Source organism: Gymnogyps californianus, chromosome 9, assembly GCF_018139145.2.
Source record: "Gymnogyps californianus isolate 813 chromosome 9, ASM1813914v2, whole genome shotgun sequence".
NCBI classification, from domain to species: Eukaryota; Metazoa; Chordata; class Aves; order Accipitriformes; family Cathartidae; genus Gymnogyps; species Gymnogyps californianus.
Window position 1 is genome coordinate 18,292,612 of NC_059479.1, and position 25,236 is coordinate 18,317,847.

Below are 25,236 nucleotides of genomic sequence, written 5' to 3' on the forward strand. Positions count from 1 at the left end.
GACACTCCCTTGTTCAGCAGAATTTATTTTAAAAACATAATTCATTAGATATACAAAGCCAAACTCATGATTGGCAAAAAATGCAGAAGTTTGACTTTCAGCTGGTTGCCTTGTATTGTTTTAGCTATTCAAAGTCATCTAAGTGAGGGTTATGTACACCTCCAACAAGTGCTACCCAAGATCATCCCACACTGCCTTCCAGACCCCATCCTTTCCATCACACTCTCTCCCTCTATTCAGACAATGATCTTGTATCTTTGCTTCAGGAAAAAAACTTTGATTTAACAATGTTTCCTCTCCACTCTGTAGCAACAACTCAGATAAGAATATTTTTTCCAAGACATCCGTGAAATATTCTGTGCCAGCAGAAGGTTCAGTGCCACGCTATAGTTATCCTGCTGGCAAAAGGGAAATAGGCATTACCTGAGTCTGCTTCCCTACAGCCTTGAAAACTGTGCATGTCTGTATTTCTAAAGCTGATTCTAAGACATCAGATCAGTGGCAGACAGTTTACCTGAACAGATCTGGGCGGTTATAAATAGTCACTCCATTTGTGATTGCCTCCGCACGCTGCTACCAGAAGCGTTCTGAGTCCTGGTGAGTCTTCCTGCCGCGGTGCAGCCAGATTTTGAAAAGTGCTGAGTTTTCCCACCAAAGATAGAAACAAATTAAATTTGAAGTCAAAAGGTGTCAAGTGCACAATGCTCATGTCTCAATACGCATCAAGATGAAGCCAGCCTAACAAGCTCTGCTGAGACATAAAGTCACTGCTGTGCTAAGGTAGCCACACAGCTTCCAGCAAGTGCCAAAAGCAGGCACAGCAACTCACATCTGACTGCAAGTTGTATGTCAACTACCCTACAAATACATTTGCTCAGTCCACAGTTGATAAAACCTCTTAGGGGCAAATTTGGCTTTCAAAGTCCCGTTCACCTCTCTAGCTTTCTGGAGACAGGAATAACTCACATGTTCTTCCAGACCCCTGAAATGATATAAACTATTTTAAGAAAGGTTCAAATCCACTTACTGATAAAAAAAATCACACTCCTTATATGTCAGTCTGAATTTGGCTCACTGGATAATTTGAGGTCCAAGGAATTTTGGCTGTTTTATGTAGCCTTGTCCACCATAACAAGTTTAATTGCACCATCTCTAAACCGTAAATAGCCAATCAGTTGCCAGCCCTGAAGTTTCCCTTTGACTAGTCGTCCATCACCTATTCCTGTAACTTCTACTGCATTTTGCTAAATATTAAAGCTAATTTACCCCTGATGAAGTTTCAGACTGTTACCCCTTCTGCCTGAGATGACAGCTTGTCAGTGTTGATAAGTGATAAATGGAAATATCTCACCCTTTCATACAGGGAAATAAGAAAGATTTTTTCTTTGAAACAAAGTACTTTATACTTCCCCTTAAGATGATTCATGTGAGTAGGTAATGATAATGACTTACCGTCTATACACCCATCCATCCAGATTGAGACCAAAACTCCATAAGCAGTAGAGGCAATTGTCTGCGCTCATTCAGAGAAGACATTCATTCCTTTCTCCTACACTGGGACTGATCTTAAAATAAAGCACTTCCCGGAATGAGCAATGATATGGGATTCTGGTCCATATCGCAAATCACTCCATATCATATTGTGAGGGCTTTAATGGCACTGAATTGTTGCCTGTGCTTCGCTGATACTCCATGCTGTGTCAGTGAACCCAGTGTGACTAGGCATGGCAGAATCAGTCTTTCTTACTGTCGTGGTTTAACCCCAGTCAGCAGCCAAGGACCACACAGCCGCTCTCTCGCTCCCCGTCCCGTCCCCCGCCCCCGCTCCCGGTGGGATGGGGAGGAGAATCGGGAAGGAAGGCAGAACTCGTGGGTTGAGATAAGAACAGTTTAATAACTAAAGTAAAATATAATATTAACAATAATAATAATGAAATATTATAATAATAATAGTAATGAAAAGGAATGTAACCAAAAAAAAAAAAAAGGAGGGGGGCGGGAATGAAAAAAAACCCAGTGATGCACAATGCAATTGCTCACCACCCGCTGACTGATGCCAGAGCCGTGATCCGCCCCTCCCGGCCAACTCCCCCCAGTTTATATACTGGGCATGACGTTCCCTGGTATGGAATACCCCTTTGGCTAGTCCGGGTCAGCTGCCCCGGCTCTGCTTCCTCCCAGCTTCTTGCACACCTGCTTGCTGGCAGAGCATGGGAAACTGAAAAGTCCTTGGCTTAAGATAAGCGCTACTTAGCAACAGCTAAAACATCAGAGTGTTATCAACATCATTCTCACACTAAATCCAAAACACAGCACTGAAACCAGGACACTTACCTGTAACATAGGTGCAGGGCTAATTTCACTTACACTTAAATGCAGCTCACTCTGTGGTAGTGAGTCACCAGCTGAGTACTAACTAACAAAGAATATGTACAGCTGAAACTGAGAGAATTGGGATTGGTTTTGTTATGAAGAATATAACTGGCTGTGTCAAAAGTGCTACAAGTTTCTTATAGAGATAAAAATTGTATTAGAGCTAGTGGGTTCCTGCAAAATGTAACGGAGGGAAAAATAAAGTGAATCTTTTATTAAAATGTTTTTTCTGTTTATTCCCTTCAGGTGCAAGTTCAAGGAATGACAGGGAACATCCAATTCGACACCTATGGGCGGAGAACAAATTACACAATTGATGTGTATGAAATGAAAGCTGCTGGATCACGGAAGGTGAGTTTCCAGATATGCATCCAGATTTCATATCTTCACAAATATTTATTCCAACAAACTAATGAAACTCAAAAATACCACACAGGCGCTGTAATAACAGGGCCCTGAGGAAACCCCACCTTCTTGCTGTCTTCCCTGTCCCAGGAACCTTGTTCTGTTCTGTTCCTGGACCAAACCACTCTCCCTGCTTAATATCTTCATTAGTTTCCATGTCAACTTCAGACCTCACTTTTTCCCTTAAAACCCTTCTGGAGCTTTTCCACTGCCAAGCATGATGCCTGCTGTCATGGTCCTGTGCTCAGCCCTATCTCCTAAATTCCTCTCCATAACAGGCCTCGGAGCCATAGTGAAGCTGGAGCCAGTGTATTTTAGAAACCTTCTGAAATTAACAGAAAATAAGTTTGGTTTTCATTAGGATTTGCTACTCATTCTCTTGTCTCCTTAATAAAGTATAGATCCTAAGTGGGATAGTTGCCTAGATCCCTGTTACAAAAGAAATTTAGGGCACATTTTCAAAAATAATTAGGTATACAGGGTCTCAGGAGTATTGAGAGAAGAGTCTGTGTGGCCGAGGCACGTAAATCCCCCTGATTTCACCTGGCAATAGGTACCTGACCTGCTTAGTCACCGCTGAGACTCCTTAAACTCTTCTGCGCATACTTGATAACAAAATACCTCTGGACATGGCCCAGCCATTCAGCTAGGTTTAGAGTGCAGACAAAAGCGTTACTTCTGTGTTGTGCAGAAATACAAAAACTAGTGTAGTAGCGTAGCAATGTAGCCGCAGCACCATGAAGGTCAGCGTAAGCCAGCTGACAAATAGTCACCTCGTGCTCACAGAGGGTTTTGTGTCCCGTACTGAAGATAATGCTACTGTGCCTGCATTGCTAACGACGTCTGTGCATCTACTCTAAAGCTAGCTCAGGCATGTCTGCAGGGACTGTATTCACTGTCTGAACTGCGGCAGAATATGGATAAAAATTACAAAATCAAAGAATTTTACTCAGAGTGCTGTGCAGTTTATTTTCTTGTCTATAGTATATGCTAATGCTGTGGATACATGGGAATTTATTCCACAGGCACCATGATGATGTGAATTTAGATAAGGAGAATTTAGTATGTATTTTCACTTAGATTTGGCTTGTATTTATTTGCACGTGGGCTTGAGAACATTGTTTCTTTAAGGAAATTAAATTAAAGCTAATGTAGTCCTTTAATGGCAAAAACGTTGCATGAATAAGCGTTAGAAAGCCATATGTTTTGACGGTTCCTGTTACAAGTTCATGCACCAGAGTCCTTGTAAATGTATGTAATGAGGTAACAATCTCCATTTTTATAGGCTGGTTATTGGAACGAATATGAGAGATTTGTGCCAACATTAGATCAGCTGCCCTCTAATGACACTTCATCTGTGGAGAACAGAACTATAGTAGTCACTACCATCTTGGTAAGTTTTATGTTCTTAGTGTGTTTGTGTTTAGGAAACAAGACACATGGCTCCTGAGGTGTGTTAGACACCGTGCCAGGAGGCAAATGTTGAATACTATGTGACTTCAAGTGACTGAAAAGTTCAGTATCTTCCAGAGATGTACTGAGGGCTTGACCCTGCAAACTTCTATGTGTATCAATAAGTTTACTCACAGGAGGAGCTCAGTGAGCTCAACATTGCGTTTTGCTGCTTCTCAGACACTTGAACTCAATCAAATGCCTCAGATAAGTGACGTTATTATGCATGTATGTAAATGACTGCAGGATCTGGCCTTCCTGCTGTAGGGTCAAATCTTGCACCCCTCGCTCAGGTACAGCTCCTGTAAACTCAACCCCTGTGGACTGAGTAAGGGTGGCCCAGTGAAGCCTGTAGAGAACTGGAACTGCTCTAGCACTGGGTGAAAAGCGACCTATACCCGTGCAATTCCAAAGGAGTAAAGCTCTTCCCGTGTCTCATAAACAGCAGCACCCGTGTCAGTCCCCATGCCTCTGGCAGGTGTGCTCTGTACAGTATTGTTTGTGACTTCCATGCCTGTTACAATTCTACTAAGCATGAGCCAATTTTATGCTATTTCCTGAAGCATTGTATTTTATACTCCTATGGATTTAGCAAGATATAATCAGCATTTCAGCTAGAATTTTCCAAGAAGGCTAAGGGAATTTAGTGACAAAAATTGCTACTGAGGATTTTAGCCTATCTTCCCTTAGGCTGCTTTGAAAATATCTCTGTCAGAGCCCCGTTCTAGGCCACTGGGGCCTTAGGAAATGATTTTGATGGTACAGGTGTTGGGTATGTCAGTTCTTTAACCACTAAAACCTGACTTATTACTACAGTGATGCTATTTGACTGTCTAATCAGGCCTAATCCTGCAAGCAAAAGTGTAACTTTGTTAAAGTGGAATAGTCCTGTTGTCTTCAATGGGTCCATACTAGGAATAAAATCAATAGTATGTGTGGCTGTAGGATCAGCCAGGGATTTTTAAACTGCAAAAGTCTGTCTTTCTAATTTCTGTACCAAAGCAGGAAATATTGTAAATACTTGCCAGTAATATAAAGGATAGTAACAGCTCTCATTTTGTATGTTTTAAAGCTGTATTTTACATTCATAGACTTTTGATCTTTACTTTTGTTTCAAAGGAATCACCATATGTAATGTATAAGAAAAACCATGAACAACTAGAAGGGAATGAGAGATATGAAGGATATTGTGTAGACTTAGCTTCTGAAATAGCAAAACATGTTGGAATAAAATACAAACTGTCAATTGTTGGAGATGGGAAATATGGAGCTAGGGACCCTGAGACTAAGATATGGAATGGCATGGTGGGTGAACTGGTCTATGGGGTAAGTTTCTCTTAACCTTCATTTTAATGTTCTTTATAAAAAGTTATGCTCAAAGTTAATAAACTGCAAAATAAAGATCATCTGTTTGAATACCATCTTTAAAATTCTAGATATTTCTTTGTAGTGCCATTTTTATAGTCTACTTTTCTAATCGTTTCATTGCAGGAAAGTGTCACTTTTTTACTGCTGTTCTCCAAATCAGAGTCCACAAAATGTTGAGAAGTGGCATTGGGCAAATTTCAAATTCTTGTCTACAGCAGAATTTCCAGTTTGCCCTTCATATGCTGCTTTTGCATTTGCCATGTCTCCTTTTTCTCTATCAGTCTTGTAAGTGCTGGGAGGGTGCCCCTCCCATTAAAGCTTTGATCCTATGATGCTGGCCCTCGTTGGATCACTGATGTCAGTTTGTGTTTGACCAGAGACTAAAGAGTCAGTCAGCCCCAGGGTTGCTTTTCAGGGTAAGAAGCAATGCAGGTGTGAAATCACCCACATCTTTTTTCTTTTTAAACCCTGGGTTTGGCTTTAAAAATCAACTGTCAGACAAAAAAAAAAAAAGTCTAATTCATTGCATTCCTCTTTATATTTCTATATTGGGTGTACATTGCTTTGTTTAGTACGAACAAAAACAGTCTGGAATTGCCATTTTAGAAACTTCTTTGAAAATGAGAATTTTGGAATACAGATAAACCAGATGGAAGGGGGAGAAAATTGGCTTTGCAGAAAAGACTTTACAAGCTGATATTTCATCTTTGCTTTTTTTTCTCCAAATGCTAATGAGATGATTTGTGATTCCGCCGAAATCTTCTTTACAGTTTATTTTTAACAAGCTTTCCTTTATTAAAAATATCTGAGGAGAAGCGAATATTTCCATTGCCTCCTTTTGTTCCATGGCTGAGTGTAATTTCTAAAAGTCACCTCAAAATTTCCTTGTGATAACATATCATCATTCTTGCAAAATGTTTGGTGAGATAATTTTTTTCAAATGAATCAGCCTTTTTAAAGTAATTGCTAGATTTGCAAAAGTTTTCTTATTCTGGAGCAGCCAGTCCTGATGCCTTATTATATACTTGGTAGCCTATTCGAGTTCAAAATATTTTATATAAGCAACAATGTTTTTGTAGTATTGTATTAAGGAGAGGGAGGGAAATCTACTGATTTGAGAAAGTAAACAGGGGTCTGGACCCCTGGGTTCTATCTTCACTTCCCTGTTGCACTGAGGTTTGACGTTATGCAAATCTTCTGAATTCCCCACGCCTCAGTTATGCGATTTGGAAAACCGGTGTTACCTCTCTTAGAAAAGACAAGTACATCAAGAACCTCTGAAGCAAAGGTTTAGTTTAGTTCCAAGCATAATTACATTGCAGTGGAAACCTAAACCCTCAGTTTCCCTGTGTGTGGTTCAAGAAATATCAAGAGTATTAGCTGTAATTGGGTCCTTTTGGTGTATTTGCAAACGACAAGCAATGAAACAGTTTATTCACTTAAAAAAATAATCATACCATATGCAAAACGCATGACAAAAGAGAACCTGAAATTACTGCTAACAGCCAGGGCACAGGGACCATCTACACCAGAGGAGGAAAGGTGTAATATGGGCCACTGCCTTTGGGACTTGAGCCAAGTAAGATTAGCCTGTGCAGCTGCTGTACGATGCAAGATCCGTCTGGATAAAGGGCCACAAAAATGATCAGAGGGCTGGAACACCTCTCCTATGAGGAAAGGCTGAGAGAGTTGGCGTTGTTCAGCCTGGAGAAGAGAAGGCTCCAGGGAGACCTTATTGCAGCCTTTCAGTACTTACAGGGGGCTTATAAGAAAGATGGGGACAGACTTTTTAGTAGGGCCTGTTGCGATAGCAAAAGGGGTAATGGTTTTAAACTAAAAGAGGGTAGATTCAGACTAGATATAAGGAAGAAGTTTTTTCCGATGAGGGTGGTGAAACACTGGCACAGGTTGCCCAGAGGGGTGGTAGATGCCCCATCCCTGGAAACATTCAGGGTCAGGTTGGATGGGGCTCTGCGCAACCTGCTCTAGTTGAAGCTGTCCCTGCTCCTTGCAGGGGGGCTGGACTAGATGACCTTTAAAGGTCCCTTCCAACCCAAACCACTCTGTGATTCTGTGGTAAACAGGTTGGCTGCAGCTGCCTTTTCCACAACCCCTTGGGACGAGCCTAGCTCAGAGCGCTCTGCCTCCTTAGCATCAAACTGAGCCCTAGCCACTTCCCCTTGACCCGACCGTACTTGTGACCTTTCCGCAGCAGCAAAAACCAGCCTTGCAGGCACCATAGACCGTAACTTAAAACAACCCCAAACCCACCCCACCATTGTCATTTTCCCCTACAAAAAGATCTGTTTCTTTGTATTCTGAAGCAGTTTTCATCTGTGTTTACTCATTAATGAAAAATTGAGGAGTATTTCCCTCCCTGACCCCCAACAGCTCCTCTTCGCACACTGCAAGCTCAGTTACTGAAGCCTCTTCACTGCAGTGCTCAATTATTCAAAGGTCAGATGCATCCCTTGAGGTTTGACTGTAGACCCAGATTAATGCTTACAGCCCAGCGCTGCTGAGCTAGCTCCCTGTCCTGCCGAGCTGAACTTCTGAGCTGGCAAGCTGTGCAGAAATCCACCTGGCTTTCTGTAAGCAGGGAAAACAGCCCCTGAACTCTGAGTACAAACCTCACCAGCCCTCCAGACCCTTTCCCAGCCCTGTTTGCAAACATCGTGAAATACCCTTGGCCTCTTTCTCCATCTGTTGAGAAGGGGCTGTGTACCACACTCACAAGGATGTGCACAAAGCCCTTTGAAGATGAAAAGTGCTCTAGAAGTGCTAATTATTTGGAGCAAGCACCTCATTTACGTACTGACTTTCCTTTATCTCTCAGGGGCTTAAAACTCTGTTAGGGAACTAAAACTGTAGGTTGCCCCTAATGCCCCTGTGAGCCTTGTCTGCAAAATGACTGTCATATGTGGCTCCTCTGGATTCTATTTTGGGAAGACAAGAGGGAGATTAGATTTTAAATGCCTTTATTAGCATGTATGGAAGACAGGCATGGGGGGATAAAAGGGGCCTGATTGGTTTTGGTACCAGTTACCCAGCAGCTGAACTGAGCTGTGGCAGAAAACACAATCTTTTAGATTGCATTTGTCTCAAGTGATAAACAGTGACTAGTCATTTCTCAAATACAGCATATTCCTGCCCCAACAAGCTTCTCACCACCACCTGGCACTGCGGGGAAGTCTTACCAGGCTTTTTGAATACTGTGCCCTTTTTTGCATAGCCCCATGCATACAGCTGTCTTCTAAAATTGCTCTTAGGACAGTCATAGGAAGTGAATGGCTTGTCATTTTAATGCCAAAACCCTAATTAACTGTAATTAATGTTTAGTTTGTGCCAGTTTGTTGTTACTGTCATTCTTGCTTCCTGTGGGATGCAGCGTAGAGTCAGGAGAGAAAGTGCAGCCGTGTCCTTGCAGCCTCCAGACCACTGCGTCGGAGGCTCCGACTGGCAAGGAGTGGGGACGGATGGGAGGGGGCTCAGTGTGCATTGAGCTGTACTCAAAGCAACAGCGGTGCTGTGTCACAGCGCCGCGGGTCCTGACGCTGACCGGCACAGCCCTGACTCCGGTGTAAGACTAGCCGGAGATCTGCATTAACTAGGCTAACTGGAACAGTCCTGGGAGTTACACATTATCTGGAGATAGACACACTAAAATACTTCCCACTAGATATTCTCCCTCTCTCTCTCCTCTCCATCACATCAGGGCTGGCTGGAGGGCATAAAAGTCTGCTGTGCCGTAGGGCCCCCAAAGTTGAGGACAATCTCAGCTGGCCCTCTTGGACCTTTCCTTGTGGCTTTGCAGTGGGCTGTACAAATGAACCTGGTTACAGAGAAGGGCTTGCTCTTTGGCAGCATAGGGATGGCAGCCCTGGAGGCAGGGACTTCTGGCCAAGCAGATATTCTCAAACTCCTTTGCTTCAGACAGGAGAACCTAGAAGTCTTGTTCGAGAAGAGCTAAAAGGGCCTTGTGGTTTGTTAGCGATTTTCAGATGGTGGTGGTGGTAGTAGTAGTAATAATATTAATAATAATTAATAATGATAATAAAATTTGATATAAAAATGAAATTTATTTGATTTTTCATAAATCAAAAAACATCAGTTCAGGTTGAAGAAAACCTTAATTTTGCTCTTTCGCTCTGATGGTGTCAAAGTAAGATTCTTCTTCCTACCAGAAAAAAAGCTACCAATTCAAGCACTGTTATTTTTTTAAACTAAGAGAAATTTGTAAAGCATAGTGGAAACTTTTGGCAGAATAAAAAGAGCAAATAGTAAAGCTTTTTTCCTGGACATTTTAGAAGAGGGAAGTAGCTAAATCATTCTCAGTCTGGGAGACTGAATCACTATTTAAATCTACCAGCAAAGCAAACCAGCAAGGCAAGTGCTGTCCTCCAGTGATCCACCCGCTAACGAGGTGCCCTCCGCTCGGGCTGATGAGCAGCAGCACCTCCCACTGCGCCCACCCTGCGAGGCCGGTGCTCAGGGCTTTGTACCCACCAGCTGCTGAGCACTAGACAAACGCCTTTTCTCTTCTGTAGGGTAAGCCTCTTTCTGTAGGCTTTTATTTCTTCTTTCCCTTTTAAAGCAGGCTGCTGTTATTCCTTCACTGTTCAGCCAGGAAAAGCCTTCCCTCCCCAGGCCTGATGCTTTTCACATCGCTGAGGCTAATTGACAGTAGGTTTAACACAGATCTTAATTGTAACTACACATGCCTTGGGAGTGGAAAGAGCAGCCAGACCTTACAGCCTTTAAAACTCTCCTCAGGTAAAAAGAGGTCTTTATAAAAACCTTTCAATATGTAAAATAGCGTAAAGGAACGAAGCAGGGATGTAAAGAACAGACAGTCCCCTGAACGCAGGCAGCCTCCGCAGTCTGTCAGAGTTGGACCACCTACACATCTCCCTGCCTTTGACAGACTAACCAGCCTCGCGTGGTGCTGGCCTCTCTGGCTCTCCCAGCAGCAGAAGAAAGACTACAGATGGCATATACAGCCTTTGAATCATAGCAGAGAGGAAGACTAATTCGATTCCTAATTCTCCTCAAAACGTCCCATGTGCTCTTAGTCTGTGGCAGAGCCTGACTGTGCCATGAGCGGGAGAAGCTCACCCTTCGCCCGTCACCCCTGGTTTCTACGGGAGGGAAGCCCAGGTACAAGTGCCCAAAGGCAGCTGTGCGATGCTGCTGCCCTGCAGCTCAGACAGACCCTGGTCCTGTACACGCACGGACGGATGCGGGGTCCCTGCCCAGGCAGCCACTGAGCCATGGTGGCACCGTGCCGCGCGGGGGGACAGGACCGTAGCCCTGGCACAGAGCCACGCTGACGTGGTCCCAGACTTCGGCTGACCCGCATCCGAGCACGGACAGAGGAAGCACACGTATATCTGCAGCTCAAAAAGCAGATGTACCCTTAATTTCTCCATCTGCATACAGTAGTAGTGTCTCAGAAGGAACTGTGAGCATCCACCTAAAGCACGCATGGACTTAACATTGACAAACTACGGCAGACAAGGCCAACTGCAGTTTTAACACCTTAATACCTTTTTAGATGGCTCAGCTAATACACATTAAGACTTCAATGTGGCATGTTGCTAGTCAGATATCAGCTGTTGTTTTTAAATAAGTGTGAGCTAATGTGTTAAAAACACATTGCCCCCCTGACCTGGCCTCTCAGCACACCCTGATATCCTTGGATATACTGGACTCTTTACAAGGTAGCTTTTACCAGCAGATACCAGAGGTGATGCGTTGCTCTGTCTGACACCCTCTTCTGATACCTGGAAACCTCAGACTGCACTGAAAAGTCCTAAAATGTGCTCATAGTCAGTCGCCATTCCAGCGCAGTCTTCTGACGCCGCTGTGTACCTGCATTCAGCACTGCCAGGGTGCCTGGAGGTTTGGCTCCTGATGGAAATCGGGCAGTGTCCCTCCGCTTCGGTCTGCACATAGTCTGAGTGCTGGCTGGCTTCCCGTCACACAAAGGTCTTGCAAAGTGACTGTAGCCCAGACCCGCTTCTTGAAAAGCAACACACCAGCAAAGAAATTGTTCAGTTCTGCGAGCGTGAATGACCCGAAGCACGTACAGGCAGGAGCGTGGCCGGTATCTCTTGCTGTCTCTAGTGCATGGTTTTGAAGTTAAGAAGACTCATCTTTAGGTCTGTAAGCAGAAAAATTTGATCCCTCCTTTTGGATTACAGAGGTGGAACATCTTACCGTTTTTCTTTCTCCACGTAGAGGGATATTTCCATTTGCTATTTTTTCTCCCTCTCCTTAAGAGTCTTGAGGTTTGCAGCCCCCTGGGGTCAGCTTTGAACAGAGTGGGTAGCACGTCTCTGCTGCATGTCCTCTCTAAATCTGTCCCTCCCACACTGGTAGGCAAAGACAGAACAAGCCTCAGAGGAATCCATGACATTTCTCGCCCGGCTCAAATGCAGTGAAGATGATGTTTGAAACACCATTAGTCATGAGTGATTAGCAAAGCTCAGTTGTTGAGGTTCTTTACCCCCCTCCAGTTCTGCACAGGGAAGGGCATGTTTGTGGTTGTGGTTGTGTTCTTTTTAATCAAGCTCAATTTTTATGGGTTCTGCTTATCTGCAGCCATAACAGGGAGAGAAATTCACAACTCTGCTGCAATTATTAATGATCCTTTAGGATGCTTAGAGCTCTCCATAAGCTCTCCATTTCAAATACGATATCTCTAAATAAATAAGCAAAGAGCGGTATGGTTTTTAACCTCTCTAGTGCAACTAATATTCAGGGACATGGTTGGGACCCAGGCTCGGGTGCTGGACTGTAGCTGGTCCGCTCTCAGTGCCCTGGTTGTCGATGGTTTCCTGAGACCCTGTGTCTGAACCCATGCTTGTTCCCTCTGCAGAAAACAATTGCTGCCATATTGATTTAAGGCATGAGGGAGTTTGTTGGTGTTTCCAATATATTGAACTCCTGTCAAAAATGGTAGGAAAGCAGGAAGACAGATATGTATCAGAAAAATAAATATTTTTATCCCTTGTAATATTCAAATGCGATTTTAAATCATTTACAGAGAAATCCATACTGTATGATATGAATGAGGACATGGTAACAATCAGGCCTTTAAAAACTGATTTGTCTGTGCTTCAGCACAGCATCAGCTTCATCCCCCCCAAAGACCCCACAGGAACCTCCTGCGTGAACTCAGCTGCTCACGAAGGAGATATAGACTTTATTGCATGCTGCATCAGCACTTAGGAAGAGCTCCACCATGTCTACTTCGGCAATTAAAATATTACTTTGGGAGAACTAAATTTCTCCAAGTCCAGGAAACTCTACAGAAACGAAATGCTCTTATAGCTGAACCAGCCTTTTGCTACCTTGACAAGCTGTTCCAAGGCTGGTTGTCCATGTGCAGAAGTGCCAGGCAGTAAGGCACCTGCCTCCCACCTAAGCTTCACTTCACGTGGACTCATTGCTAAGTCTCTGCAGGGTTCTGATCCGTTAAGCTTGCTCTAATAAGGATTAATTTGTAAGTACCTCATTAATTCAACAGGAAATACAGTAGCCATGGTCAAAGTGCTTAGTCTTCCAGCCAGCTGTGGGCTCTGACTACATTTAAAACCGATGTTCTACGTGCATCTCATGCTTACTGACTGCAGACATCTAATATTTAACAGTAGCTCAACAAGCAGCAGCTACAAGACAAATATATGTTTTGGGGGAATTCATCAGTGAACAAGTTCCAGCATCATCCAGTCCCTTTACCACACTCTACCCGTGTCCCCCCAAGTCTCTCTGTTACATAGGTGATTAACACGTTCATCTGCAAAGCCAGTAAACACCCAGGCATCCAACGGCAGCCGGAATTTTCAGTTTTTATATTCAAGCCACGTTAAGCTAGATCTTCGCAGTAAATGACCACAAATCAGGTGAGGGTTTTCTCCTTGAGGAAAGCGGTCACTCAAGGGGAAAGGCAACGTCCTAGTACGCATGAATGTCTAAAGGGGCTGAGGAGGGCTGTGAGAGGGTACACCAAGGGCCATGATTTCTGAATGGCTTCCTTACATCCACAGGCATGGTTTATCTGATTATTCCAAGCAGTGAACTTGTCCACATACCTTGTAGTTGCACATGCCAGTACGAACTGTTGAGAGAGATTCCTGAGTGGCTGGAGAAAATCTAAAGGTTGTGTGTGCAGAGGGAGGCTTGCTGCGGGAAGGGCCGTAGAGGGCCAGTCCTCAGTCCGACAAGTCTGCCATTAGCCTCAGTCTTAAAACACCAAGAAAGCGCCTCAGGGATGGCTGCGCAGTGCCACTGAGGCACCAGCTGGCACACAGCATGTGATACTGAGATTAACCTTATGAGAAGCCTTTGCCATTTCTGCTTATTAAACTTAAAAAAAAAAAAAAAAAAAAAGCCAAACCGACTATCTAGGAGGAGGAACAAATCAGATATTAATGAAAGTCACGTACATCACCATCAGATTTACATAAAGCCATATTCAATTATTTTATGGCACAGATTTTAATCACTTCTTATTAACATTTCCTATTAACTTTTATTCAAACTTCTTAATCAGGTTTTATTTTTCCACCAGAAAGAGATACATACTTACTAGTGGGAAACAAAAATCTGATTTAAAAGGTGCACAGTGGTTTAGGTTCTGGTAAGTTAAACTTTCCCTAAGAATCATTTTTTCTTTCTGAAATTCTTAATTACCAATGAAAGGCCATCTTTAGAAGTATCAGTAACGTGAATAGTTAAGAGTGTTTAAAATAGAAGATTACAAAAAAGTGTATGTAGGTATGTAGATTCTCATAACAATAATTTTAAATGAAAAGGGCTTTTTTTTTAACATTGTAGTCCCTTCCATTGCAAATGCTGACACCTGCTTGAGTACTTGGCTGAATCAAGGCTAGGTTATCTGAACAGCATGACTTGAATCTTTCTGGCATAGAAATACAGATACAATTAAATATGTTGAAAATCTATTCTGGAATGTTATTTTTAATCGGGTAACTAAGTAATTTTTTTTACTTCACGTTCTTACCCTCTCATGGAATCCAGCAAAGATGTGTTGATTGAAGGGAGGAATATTGGTTCAGGGTATACCAACATGCTGGTGAATGCCAGATGCAATGAGATGAGATTGTGCTTACAGATGACACAGCCCTGGAGCATGGTGTATGTTATAGATCTATAGAGCTAAGTTCTGTAAAATAGGATGGCATACGTTATACTGAAAAGTACTACTTTGCATTCTTCTCACGTAACCCAGGCTATTTGCTTCTCAGGGACTCAGAAATCTGTATTATTGTTCTTCAGTGACCACAGAAAGGGTGGGCTGTCTGGTTCCTATCACCCCACTATTTTACCATCTTCCATCTCTTATTACACTGGGGTTTCAAAGGAGTGTAGGGGTGGTGGTGCCCAAATGCAGCTGAAATTCAGTGACTGATTACTTCTGTTAGGTTCCTTTTAAAGATCCTGGACTAATCAGTAAGGCAAGAGAACTTGCTGAAAGAATGGAAAAGAGAAAATTAAAATATAACAAACACATACTTTGCCCAAAGTCTTCAAGACAGATGGATGGATACAGACCATTACTAGAAAATGACATTGTTTTAGTTGCCATCTCACTGTCCAGTTTGCGTAGCGTTTATTCATCCATTTTAACTTAATAGAAACATAAATACATGTTGGTACATATCTTGTCGTGAGGCCCTTGCACAGATTTGATTGTAATTTTTCTTGTTAACAATTTTCTATCAATATCATGTAGTCCTTAACTTCAGTGACTGCAAAATAGGCTGCAAAGAAAACGTTTCCTACTGACTCTTGTACTTTATCATCTGATTCATTAGCTTGAGACTCTAAATTGTGATTACGTTGCAACTGTTTTGTAACTAACTTGGGTTTGTTTTCCCGTTTCAGAGAGCAGATATAGCTGTTGCCCCCCTCACCATAACATTGGTGCGAGAAGAAGTCATAGACTTTTCCAAACCCTTTATGAGCCTGGGCATCTCCATCATGATCAAGAAGCCTCAGAAATCTAAACCGGGCGTGTTCTCTTTCCTGGATCCTTTGGCTTATGAAATTTGGATGTGTATAGTCTTTGCTTACATTGGCGTCAGCGTAGTTCTTTTCCTAGTCAGCAGATTCAGCCCTTACGAATGGCACTTGGAAGACAGCAGTGAAGAACCACGTGACCCTCAGAATCCTCCCGACCCTCCAAATGAGTTTGGAATATTTAACAGCCTTTGGTTTTCCCTGGGTGCCTTTATGCAGCAAGGATGCGATATTTCTCCAAGGTTTGTTCCATATCACTCCATCACCTTTTTGCATTTTATGGTCATTTTCTGATGCCATGGTGCATATATGTTACTTTTACAAATTTCTTTTTAATTCCAAATTTTTTATTTTGACATTCCATTCAACAGTAAGCATCATCATCAAGCCACCATGCTTGCTAACATTCACCTCCAGAGTGAGTGGCATTGCCTTATAATGCCATTTATGCATTTCTGCCAAACTTATATACACCATGTTGAGGCTGTAAAATGCATAGGGTTTTCTGTTTCAGCAATGCTTGGAGGGCTACCGTGTTTTTGCTGCATATCTCATTTTACGGTCATCTCCTTGGTGCATATAACATATTCTGATTTGCAAAATAAGAATTGTTTATTTAAAAAAGTCACATGCAACAGCACTTTAAAACACCTCCACTCCCGTCATGGCTTCTGCTAGTCTTTTTACTTTCTTTTGTGCCTAATTTCTCTAGTTTTGTTCCTGTTGAACCATCCTTTCATCTATTACTAATTTGCTTACCACTGTCTTTCATACGTTCAGGTCTCCATATGTGCCCCTCTAACAGTTATTGCGTACTACCCTGTATGTGTATCGTTATTTCAATCCAGTCTAATCTGTTGTCCCTGTGTTCATATGGTCTAATAAGCATTGCAAGTTTCCATAAAGATTTTTTTTTATTCATGAAGACAGTCTTTCTGAATAAGGCTGTAGTAAAATATGTTTGATATTAGTTCCAATTTAACAGAGCACTGGTATTAACTATTGTAGAATGATATTTATTTTTTAAAGAAGCATTTTGAAAACCACCTGAGAATAGTGAAGTTCTCTCTAATTGAACAATGCATACCACAAATGTTTTTTGAATAGTATATATAATGTTTCTACATTTACACTGGTAAAATACTTTGGTGATGTGTCTGTGATAAGCAGTAAAATTATCTAGTTTCTTAGTGATGGAGCACTAGTTATATTTTGTATGACAATATTTTAATAACCAGTTTACAGCTATTTTAATTATTAAAAATCCCTGCTTAATACAAACAGGATGCAGTTTTTCCCTTTAACAAGGTTGCTAATTAAAGCAAGAGAGACAGATCTTGTCTAACTAAGCACTTATCTTCGAAATGCACCTTGTCGGTCTCCATATTTGTGTACCTTTTTCAATACCTGAAGCATTGAAAAGTTACCAGGTTTTCCTGGTCCGTATAGTGGTAAGGATCTTGAGTAGCCTCACTGAAGCAAGTGACAAAACTTCTATGAAGTTTCATGGAAAGGATCATGATTTTACCTGTTATAATGTAATAATGATCCTTTAAGTTCACAGTCATTGCACATTCAAATCTCCTAATGATCACAGCGAAATCCAGGTCTTTCAGAGATACTGGCGTATGCTTGTTGGTGTTTGGTGCAAGTCATGCACATGTTTTAAAAGTCTTGATAGCAGCAATTAGATTTCATACTTATTGACAGATGCATACATATCCTACATAAAACACGCACACATTTTTGCCTGGATATGACCATGCGTTAGTTTTCGCAGTTGTCAGTGTTTGGATGTGCTGCCTCACTGTATAGTTATAGCTGTTAGCCTTCTCCTCCTGTTTATACGCTGTGTTTCTGCTTTATGCCTAAATTCTGTATTGAAACTTTGCCTCTCTGCTTGCTGTTAAAAGTGATGAGTAGCGATAACATTTAAATTGCTGTTGACCATGTGTGTGCCCAATATAAAGGACCGGGAAATAAGCACTGGGACATCACATGGAAAGCTGCAGGCATTGCACTGTTTCCACTAGGTCTGTTATTGACAGAGTTATATAGAAGTGCATAGGATTTTTGTTAAGGTCTCATGTGACTCTTTGACATGTTCAGCCATTTACCTTATATAATGAGTGGAACATATTCTTTTTTTTTCCAATATTACCATGATAAGTGCCTTGGAAATACCTACCAAAAAAAAGAGACAGCAGTGAACCTATTTATTTTATCTGTCCATCAGAAGCTATTAGCTCAGTATTAATACATGGCCCTCGTTTGAAGACGTTGTCCAGTTATTTTGTTATCTTTCATGATAACAGATTGCAGGCAGTTACATGCATTGTTACTGAAAAAAAAGAGAAATTTAATACCTTGGTTTAAATTCCAGAAACACTGTTCCTTTGACTGATATGTTGATTTAAGTTGATTAAATGTCAAATTTCTTTTCCGTAGAAGGGACTATTCCCAAGTCTTCCATTCTTAATCCCTATCTTTGTAAGGTTACGCCATTCACAGTACATTGACTATATGAATGTTTCAAACTATTTTATTGCCATTAAAAGGGGCTTCATTCTTCCATTGTGAGTTTTGTCTGAATAAATTTCTTATATGAGAGCATACAGCACTTGTAGAGAGATGCCGACAAGCAGTCTGGAGAGATCACTTTTGTACTTGCTGATAAAGGCTCTTTCAGCTGCCTTTGTGTGGAACAGCTGTGACATCTAATGACTAGTTAGATCTATCCTTGGTGAGTATGCTGTGTGGATATTCCAGAGGATATATCCCTATACTCTCCTCTCTGTATTTAATAGGAGTCGTCTAAATGGAATCAGATAGCAGCCAAAGGATGGGGGTTAGTGCATCCCTTGATGGAATCAACATTTGTTCCAGCAGTTTTATTCTGCTATCAAAGGCTGCTGTGTTTTTGGCATAGTGAGCTAAAGCATTGAAAATTCACTTTTGATGGATCAAAAGTAGATTATTAAACTTGCTTTAATGTAAGATGTGTACAGCAAATGGAATCGGGAGAAAACAGTCAAATTTGTAACACTGTTCTGAGCAGAAGTATCTTTGAAATCTCTATGAGAGCATGTATTTTCATTTTGCTCTTTATTCATGTGGAACAAAGGCTAGAGTAATTAATTGCTGATGGAAAAAGACAGGGGGTTCATTAAAAATTATCTCATGAGGTTGGTCATTTAAGAGGGTATATTTCTAGATCCCTGTTTTCACAGCAGAAGACTCAAGACACTCCTATTAAAGGCCATGGGAATGACTTTGTGGGACTTTCAAAATAGCAATGAGAGCTAGGTAACTAGGTATTTCTGAAACTCCCACTGCCAGTTCCTGTGATGGAAGCATCTCAAGTCAGCGCTTTAGATGCTATTATTTATTGTGTTCTGTCTCAGTAGCTGAGGCGAGGGCCGCCTGGCCGCAGGAGGCCGGCAGGAGAGGTAGAGGGCTGGCTGGGCATGTGAGCAAGGGACTGAGCTCACAGCTCAGGGGGTACCAGATAACGTGTGCTCAGAATATGAAGGGGTTCTAGACAAGGAGAGTTTGCACTGAAGTTGTTCAGGGTTATTTGTCAAGATAACAGCCGTCTTGTATCAATCAGAAGAGCCCAATTAAAAATTGAGTAGTGCGAGAAGCTTATTATTTCTGTGTACTATAGGAAATCAAAAATGTTTTATGGCCATGAGAAACAAAATTCAAGCTATTTTGATAAATAAATGAGGTTTTGTTTGAATGTGTTATTCTCCTGGAAACTGAATGTGAATTTGAATATTTGTTTTGTTTTTCTCTTGTTACTAATTTGCTCTCATTTGACTCCATGCTTCCTTTTAAATTTCCTCTCAAGGTATGCATTCTTCCTGTTTACTTCCTTTTGAAAAACCGTCTGACCTTGCTTTGATAATTGAGTTATAATTCTGTTATTCCAGGTCTTTGTTACTCCTCTCATTTGTTAACACACTAATTCACTTTAAAATAATATCGTGCAAAGTATCTATTGAGGTAATTTGGAAAACAACATGTTGGGATAAAGCATTAGTTGTTTGTTTTTAAATTACAATACTGCACACTTGGACAGGTATGTCTTGATCAGAAAAAGTGGTGCTGGTATTAAAAGCTGCAATTGATTTTTCTATAATTATTATCTGAGTAATGGACAAACATTTCTGTGGTTCACAGTACAAGCCATACAAGTATTCTCTTATTACCAGCCTGGTGTTTATGTACTAACCCTTTTTCTCCTGCATCCCTCTACACCAGCCCCTGCAGTGGGTATAAGGAGTCTTCACATCAGCAGATGGACTGGGGGCAACTGGGGTCCTTTGGACAAGGAGGCTGCCAGGCCATGCTCGTCCATGTTCTTGTTCTTCGACTCTCTCTCTCTGTCTGTCTTTCCTTCAGTGTCAGCTTTGTGGTTTGTTTTGTTTTTCTTTTGCCCCATCCTGTGCTACCACCAATTACAGCTATATCAGCCCAGACTGCTTCGTAGTAGCAGCTGTTTAATCTTCCTTTTCGTGCTCATTGGAAAACTCTGGGAGACACAACTCTGTAGTGACATCCAGTTTGCTTTCAAGTGACCTCAACTCTTCTGAGAACAGCTCTGGTCCTCATCTAGCAAGAGCCCTCTCTTGCATGTAGGGCCCTCGGGGAAGTGCCTTTTTCGTCAAGGGATCCAGCCATGCTCACCTTCCCCTGCCTCTCAGCTGTTCTCCATTTTTTCTCCTGTATCTGTCTGACATGGTTAATGCAGATTGCAAGATCTCTGGGCCAACATTTTTTTACCTTTCTCTGTGCGTAATATGCTGTATGAGCATGCAGGTCGACACAGACTTATTGTTACAGCAGTGTGAGCTTGAGGTTTCACTGGTTTGGAAAATGCTTGTCTTCTGCCCATCTTCATCCCAGCAACCCATCTGTCCTGCTAACAGAAGGGGCAGCTACCAATGCAAGCAAGACATTTCCTATGGGAAACTATAGGGAGAATGAACACATACTATTTTGTTCCCAATAGTTCCATTGAATTTATCTAAACACCCTGGCAAGTCTTTTTTTCATCTTCCTATTTCAAGACCTACTGTAAAGCGAGAGGGCCACAGGAACCTGGAAACCCCAGATAAAGCTAGTCTTGCTGTATGCAAGCGGATGTTTCACTTGCTGTACCTGCTAGCCAGACTTCTGCTCAGTCTGGCTCTGAAACTGTCCACCTCGCTGCAGGGAAGAGGAATTCAACTCCAGGTCTTCTCTGAAGATGGAAACTATGCAGTGAAAGAATGAACAAAAGGGCGATGAATTTTACCGGACATAGCCATCTAAAAGCAATAGGCTGTGTTTTAGTTAGGCATCTTGGTTCCCTCCAAAGTCATGAGACAGATGGGCACCTTCAGAGTTATCCCGCACTACAGCAAGTGAGATAAATCTCTTTCTGAGGGTGTCTGTCTCTGCTGGCTCCAAAGGGAGCCTTACATGACGAGTTCAGCAGGCACTGCTTTGTAGTTGACTAAAATTACATCAGCCCATGTAAGAGGCTGACTCAGTGTGTAGGGTATCAAGTTTTACAAAGTAACTAAAGCCAAGACCCTAACTGGTAAGGGAGCTGGCCAGAAAGGACTTTAGCCATCTGTAAAATCCCAGGATACTCACTTGATACCTACAAAGAATGTAGAGTGAGGTGGAGATTCTTGACTGACTTACTACTGGATTTATATTGGACTTACTACTGACTTATTCTGGATTTATATTTCTGCAACTTACCTTTGCAGCTACTCGGTAGCCTTCTGTTAGTGAGCACAGCTGCAGCACAGCCCAGGTTGAAACTTGGAAGCCTTTTATCCTCTTGGGAGGCCCTCGAGCAAGGCAGGGAAGCCTCCTCTGCTTGTCCGTGATCCAGCAGATGTGTGCCTGCCCTGAGGAAGCACGCACAGGCCAGAGCGATGGCGATGTCTCTCAGAGTTCACACCTCAAAAGTCATTGCTTCCTGATGGACAAAGAGGTGATGCTTCACTCCTCAAGCTTCCCTAAGCTTTGTAACCACCTGAACCGCCTTTGCACATTGGTATGGACTTGATGCAGCAGTCCCTGGGGTGCTAACTGCTCTGGCAAGTGGTGCGTGCTGTAATCCATAGAAACCAGCCTGCATCTGCCCTCTCAGTGGGAGCTGCTGCTTCCGTTTCTTGGGCAGAGGAGAGTGGAGAATAGGAGTGCTTCACCTCTGAGTTTGTTTCTCCACATTCCTCTAACCTATTCCAGATTGCTCTCTCTGTTCTTATTGTGTTGGCGATTTTTTTTCTTTGGTGTGTTCTTTAATGTTGGATGGATTTTTTTTTTCCTTTCTTTTTTTCTTAATAATTTAATGGGATTTTTTAAATGGCTCAGGCAATCTCAGGCTCTGGCCAAGACTAGGCAGTTTACCAGCTAACCCCCCTGTGTGGGTGGGGTTGGGGCACGTCGCGAGACTTTTGCTTTTTTCCTGTCTCCATCTGTTGGTAGGACAACTTGTACCCACTGTCTGGGGATGGCACTGAGGGGCTTGAAGGAAACAAATAAACAGGTAAGAGTTTTCTTGCTTTCTATTTCTTCCCTTCACACAAACTGAGGACTACAGCACCCAGGTTCCACAGATTTAATGTATCTGGGATTGATTCTTCCTCCACTGGTATCAGCAGAGTTAAGGGAAAACATATGAAATAGCTTTGTCTCAGCTCCTGAAATGATTCCTGGTCAACATGCTGTGTTTGAAGAATGAGCACTGTACATGGCGGTGAAATTCCCCGCTCAGCTGAGCGGCGTGGCACTGGCATCCTTGAGCCCCGAACATATATTTTGAGCCTGATGTTCAATTGCTTTAAAGCATCAAGAGCTCTTACTGACAGGATCTAGACCTCCTGACCACTAGGCATTTTGTAATTATACGTTTGCAAATAGGCTTTATTTTAGTCCTTATGGTATCCTTTTAAAAAAACAAAAAACACAACAAAAACAGAACGCAAATTTTTTTCTGCCTCCTTCTCTGTTGCTGTGGTGGTTATAAAGCAGGAATATGCTTGACTTGGAACAGTGCAACATGCAAATTTTAATTAACATAAAAGATAAAACAAACCAGCCTCTCTCCTCGCTTCAATATGCAGATTCAGTCTGTAATTCCTGCTAGGTTGTGATGAGAGAAGGATACTGGATCATTTTTGCTTTATTCCTTTGCATGTTTATTCAGTTTCCTTTTTGCAGTTTACTGCATCTTACATTTTGAGAGTCGATGCAGTAAAAGGTACATTCGTGTCCTCCGAGCTGGGCAGCCCCCAAAGAGACACGATGCTGGCATATCGCAGCAGGCAAATCCAGCCTCAGGGAACGGCTGGGCAAGCAGAGAAGATGAAAGTCTTCTGGCAAAAGACTTCTCCAGCAAAGGGTCTGTGGAAGTCAGGAGAGCTTCTTCCTCTCCAAGCCTCCGATGGGGTTGGCTCAGATGAATTATTTTTTAATTGACTGTCCTTGTTTTCACTGAAAGACTGGAGAGAGAGTTTAACTAGGTAAGACCAGGTGCACGCCGAGTTTGCTCTCCTGAGAAGGCTATCAGGAGCTGGCTCACAGTCCGCCTGTTCACAGATACCTGGAAGATCTGGACAAAAGGGTTGTGCTTATGAATTTCTCTTCAGTGAAGAAAAAAAAAAAAATCAAGCAATGTTTTCAAAGCAATTTGATGATGTGTGTTTTTCCATAGATCTCTCTCAGGGCGAATTGTCGGAGGAGTCTGGTGGTTCTTCACTCTCATCATTATCTCTTCCTACACTGCTAATCTTGCTGCCTTCCTTACGGTGGAAAGGATGGTTTCTCCCATAGAGAGCGCAGAGGACCTGGCTAAACAAACCGAAATAGCCTATGGCACTTTGGATTCAGGCTCAACCAAAGAATTCTTTAGAGTAAGTCTGTTAAATCTCCATTAGAGCTTTTCTAAACTCTAAGTCCCTAATATATGGGTTTCAGTCGTTGTTTTTACCCAGCTGGAATAGCTGTTCTGGTGAAAGCTGCTTTGTGCAATCAGGACAGGCCTGAGTGCAGATTTTAATATCAAAATGCATTTTATCAAAAATGGGTGGTTTTGCTCAACCTGAAACATCTCAAGATGGAAAACCTGACCTCTGCTATCACGGGAAGGGTTTTTTAGCACCAGTTTCAGAACCTCGGTCTGATGAGCAATAATGCAGTCGTTAGCACAATATTTAGCAAAGAAAACTCTTGGAGGAGCGATGCTCTTGACCTACTTGCTCTGTTTGCCGAGCTGGCAGCCGTTAATGCCATCCGACACCGGTGGTCACTTGCCAGAATGAGAAGGGGGATGGGAGGTATGCGTTGCTGTTCCTTTCTAGATGGTGCATCACTGATGGCTGCAATTGTTGTTGCTATGTCTTCATTGCTCGCCAGCATCTGGCTGTGGCTGTATCAAGCAGTCAGGGGTGAAACTTTTGTACCCCAGAACACTGGTGGGTATTCACCTTGGTTAGGGAAATGCTGGGTTTGCGATATTTGGGGGTAGGGGGAGTATACACTTTTATTTAAGATCATCCTTTCTTTCTCCACTTGCCAAGCCACAAGCTGAACTGCAGAGAGTTTGGTGAGGGTCATTAAAAACTCTAAATATGACCTCAGACCACTTTTATGTATCTAAAAACATTGTGACCTGAAAAGCTCTTATTTCTGGCCTTTCCAAGGGCAAACTGAAACGCTCGGCCCTTTCAGGGAGCTCTTGGTTCTCTCTCAGCAGTGCCAATCAGATGCCATTCAAACCAACATTTTTTTGTATAGAAAAGTGGTCAGTGCTGCCTGTCACGCATACTGGCCAGGTGCAAGTGTGAGGGAGGAGGGAGACAAAAAAACCCCTTGCTGCTGTAGGCTGATGAAATACTGAGGGCTCCTTGAATAAATACTGATGGCTCCTTGAATTTGCTTAAAATTTCAATACATGACCACACACACACATACATGTACGTATAAATCTGATGTAAAGCTGGAAGTGAATGCAAAGGTATTTTATGAAGCTTTTTTACTCTGCCTTACTTATATATAATGTCTTTATATAAAAATAGATGCTCGGTAGTTCTTAATTAACTGTGGTGGCTGGTACATTGCAACAGCTTCTGTTTGTATTAAAATCCTGTAAGATAAACACTGACCTTGTGAGGGTGACATGAGTGTGTAAAAATTTGTATTCCGTTTAATTATCAGCCTGAGGCAGTATTGTCTGCACAGCAAAAATGAGTTGAGTGGACCTGTCAGAAGAGGTAGCACAACTTGATTAGAAATATTGGTGCTGTTTACAGTCACTATACTGTTCTTAGGGGGAAAAAAAATTTCTTTTGAATATCTTGTTACCATTAATACAGAAAGAGGGCTTGTATGGAGGTGTTTCTTCATTTTCCTTAATGGTTTGACATAACAAGGAAATCCCTTCTCACCCAGAGATCAAAGGAGTGTGTTTCGTGTGAAAGGATACAAAGTCTAGTAAATGTATGAATACTTTGTTGTGCTGTTAATAGTCTTGAGATGAGCTGTGACTCTCTCCTGGTGCTGGAATAAAGCAGGGCTGTAAATGAG

The 25,236-nt window shown here is 42.2% G+C and overlaps 1 protein-coding gene across 1 annotated transcript in view; it reads left to right on the top strand.

Annotated features, from left to right (window-relative positions):
* Positions 1-25,236, top strand: part of GRIA3 (glutamate ionotropic receptor AMPA type subunit 3) — a 154,948-nt gene that overhangs the window by 94,270 nt on the left and 35,442 nt on the right. The window contains exons 8-12 of the mRNA XM_050901512.1: positions 2,620-2,724; positions 4,064-4,171; positions 5,350-5,556; positions 15,511-15,887; positions 23,366-23,564. Of these exons, the coding sequence (XP_050757469.1) occupies positions 2,620-2,724; positions 4,064-4,171; positions 5,350-5,556; positions 15,511-15,887; positions 23,366-23,564 (996 nt within the window). The remainder of the gene's footprint in view (positions 1-2,619; positions 2,725-4,063; positions 4,172-5,349; positions 5,557-15,510; positions 15,888-23,365; positions 23,565-25,236) is intronic.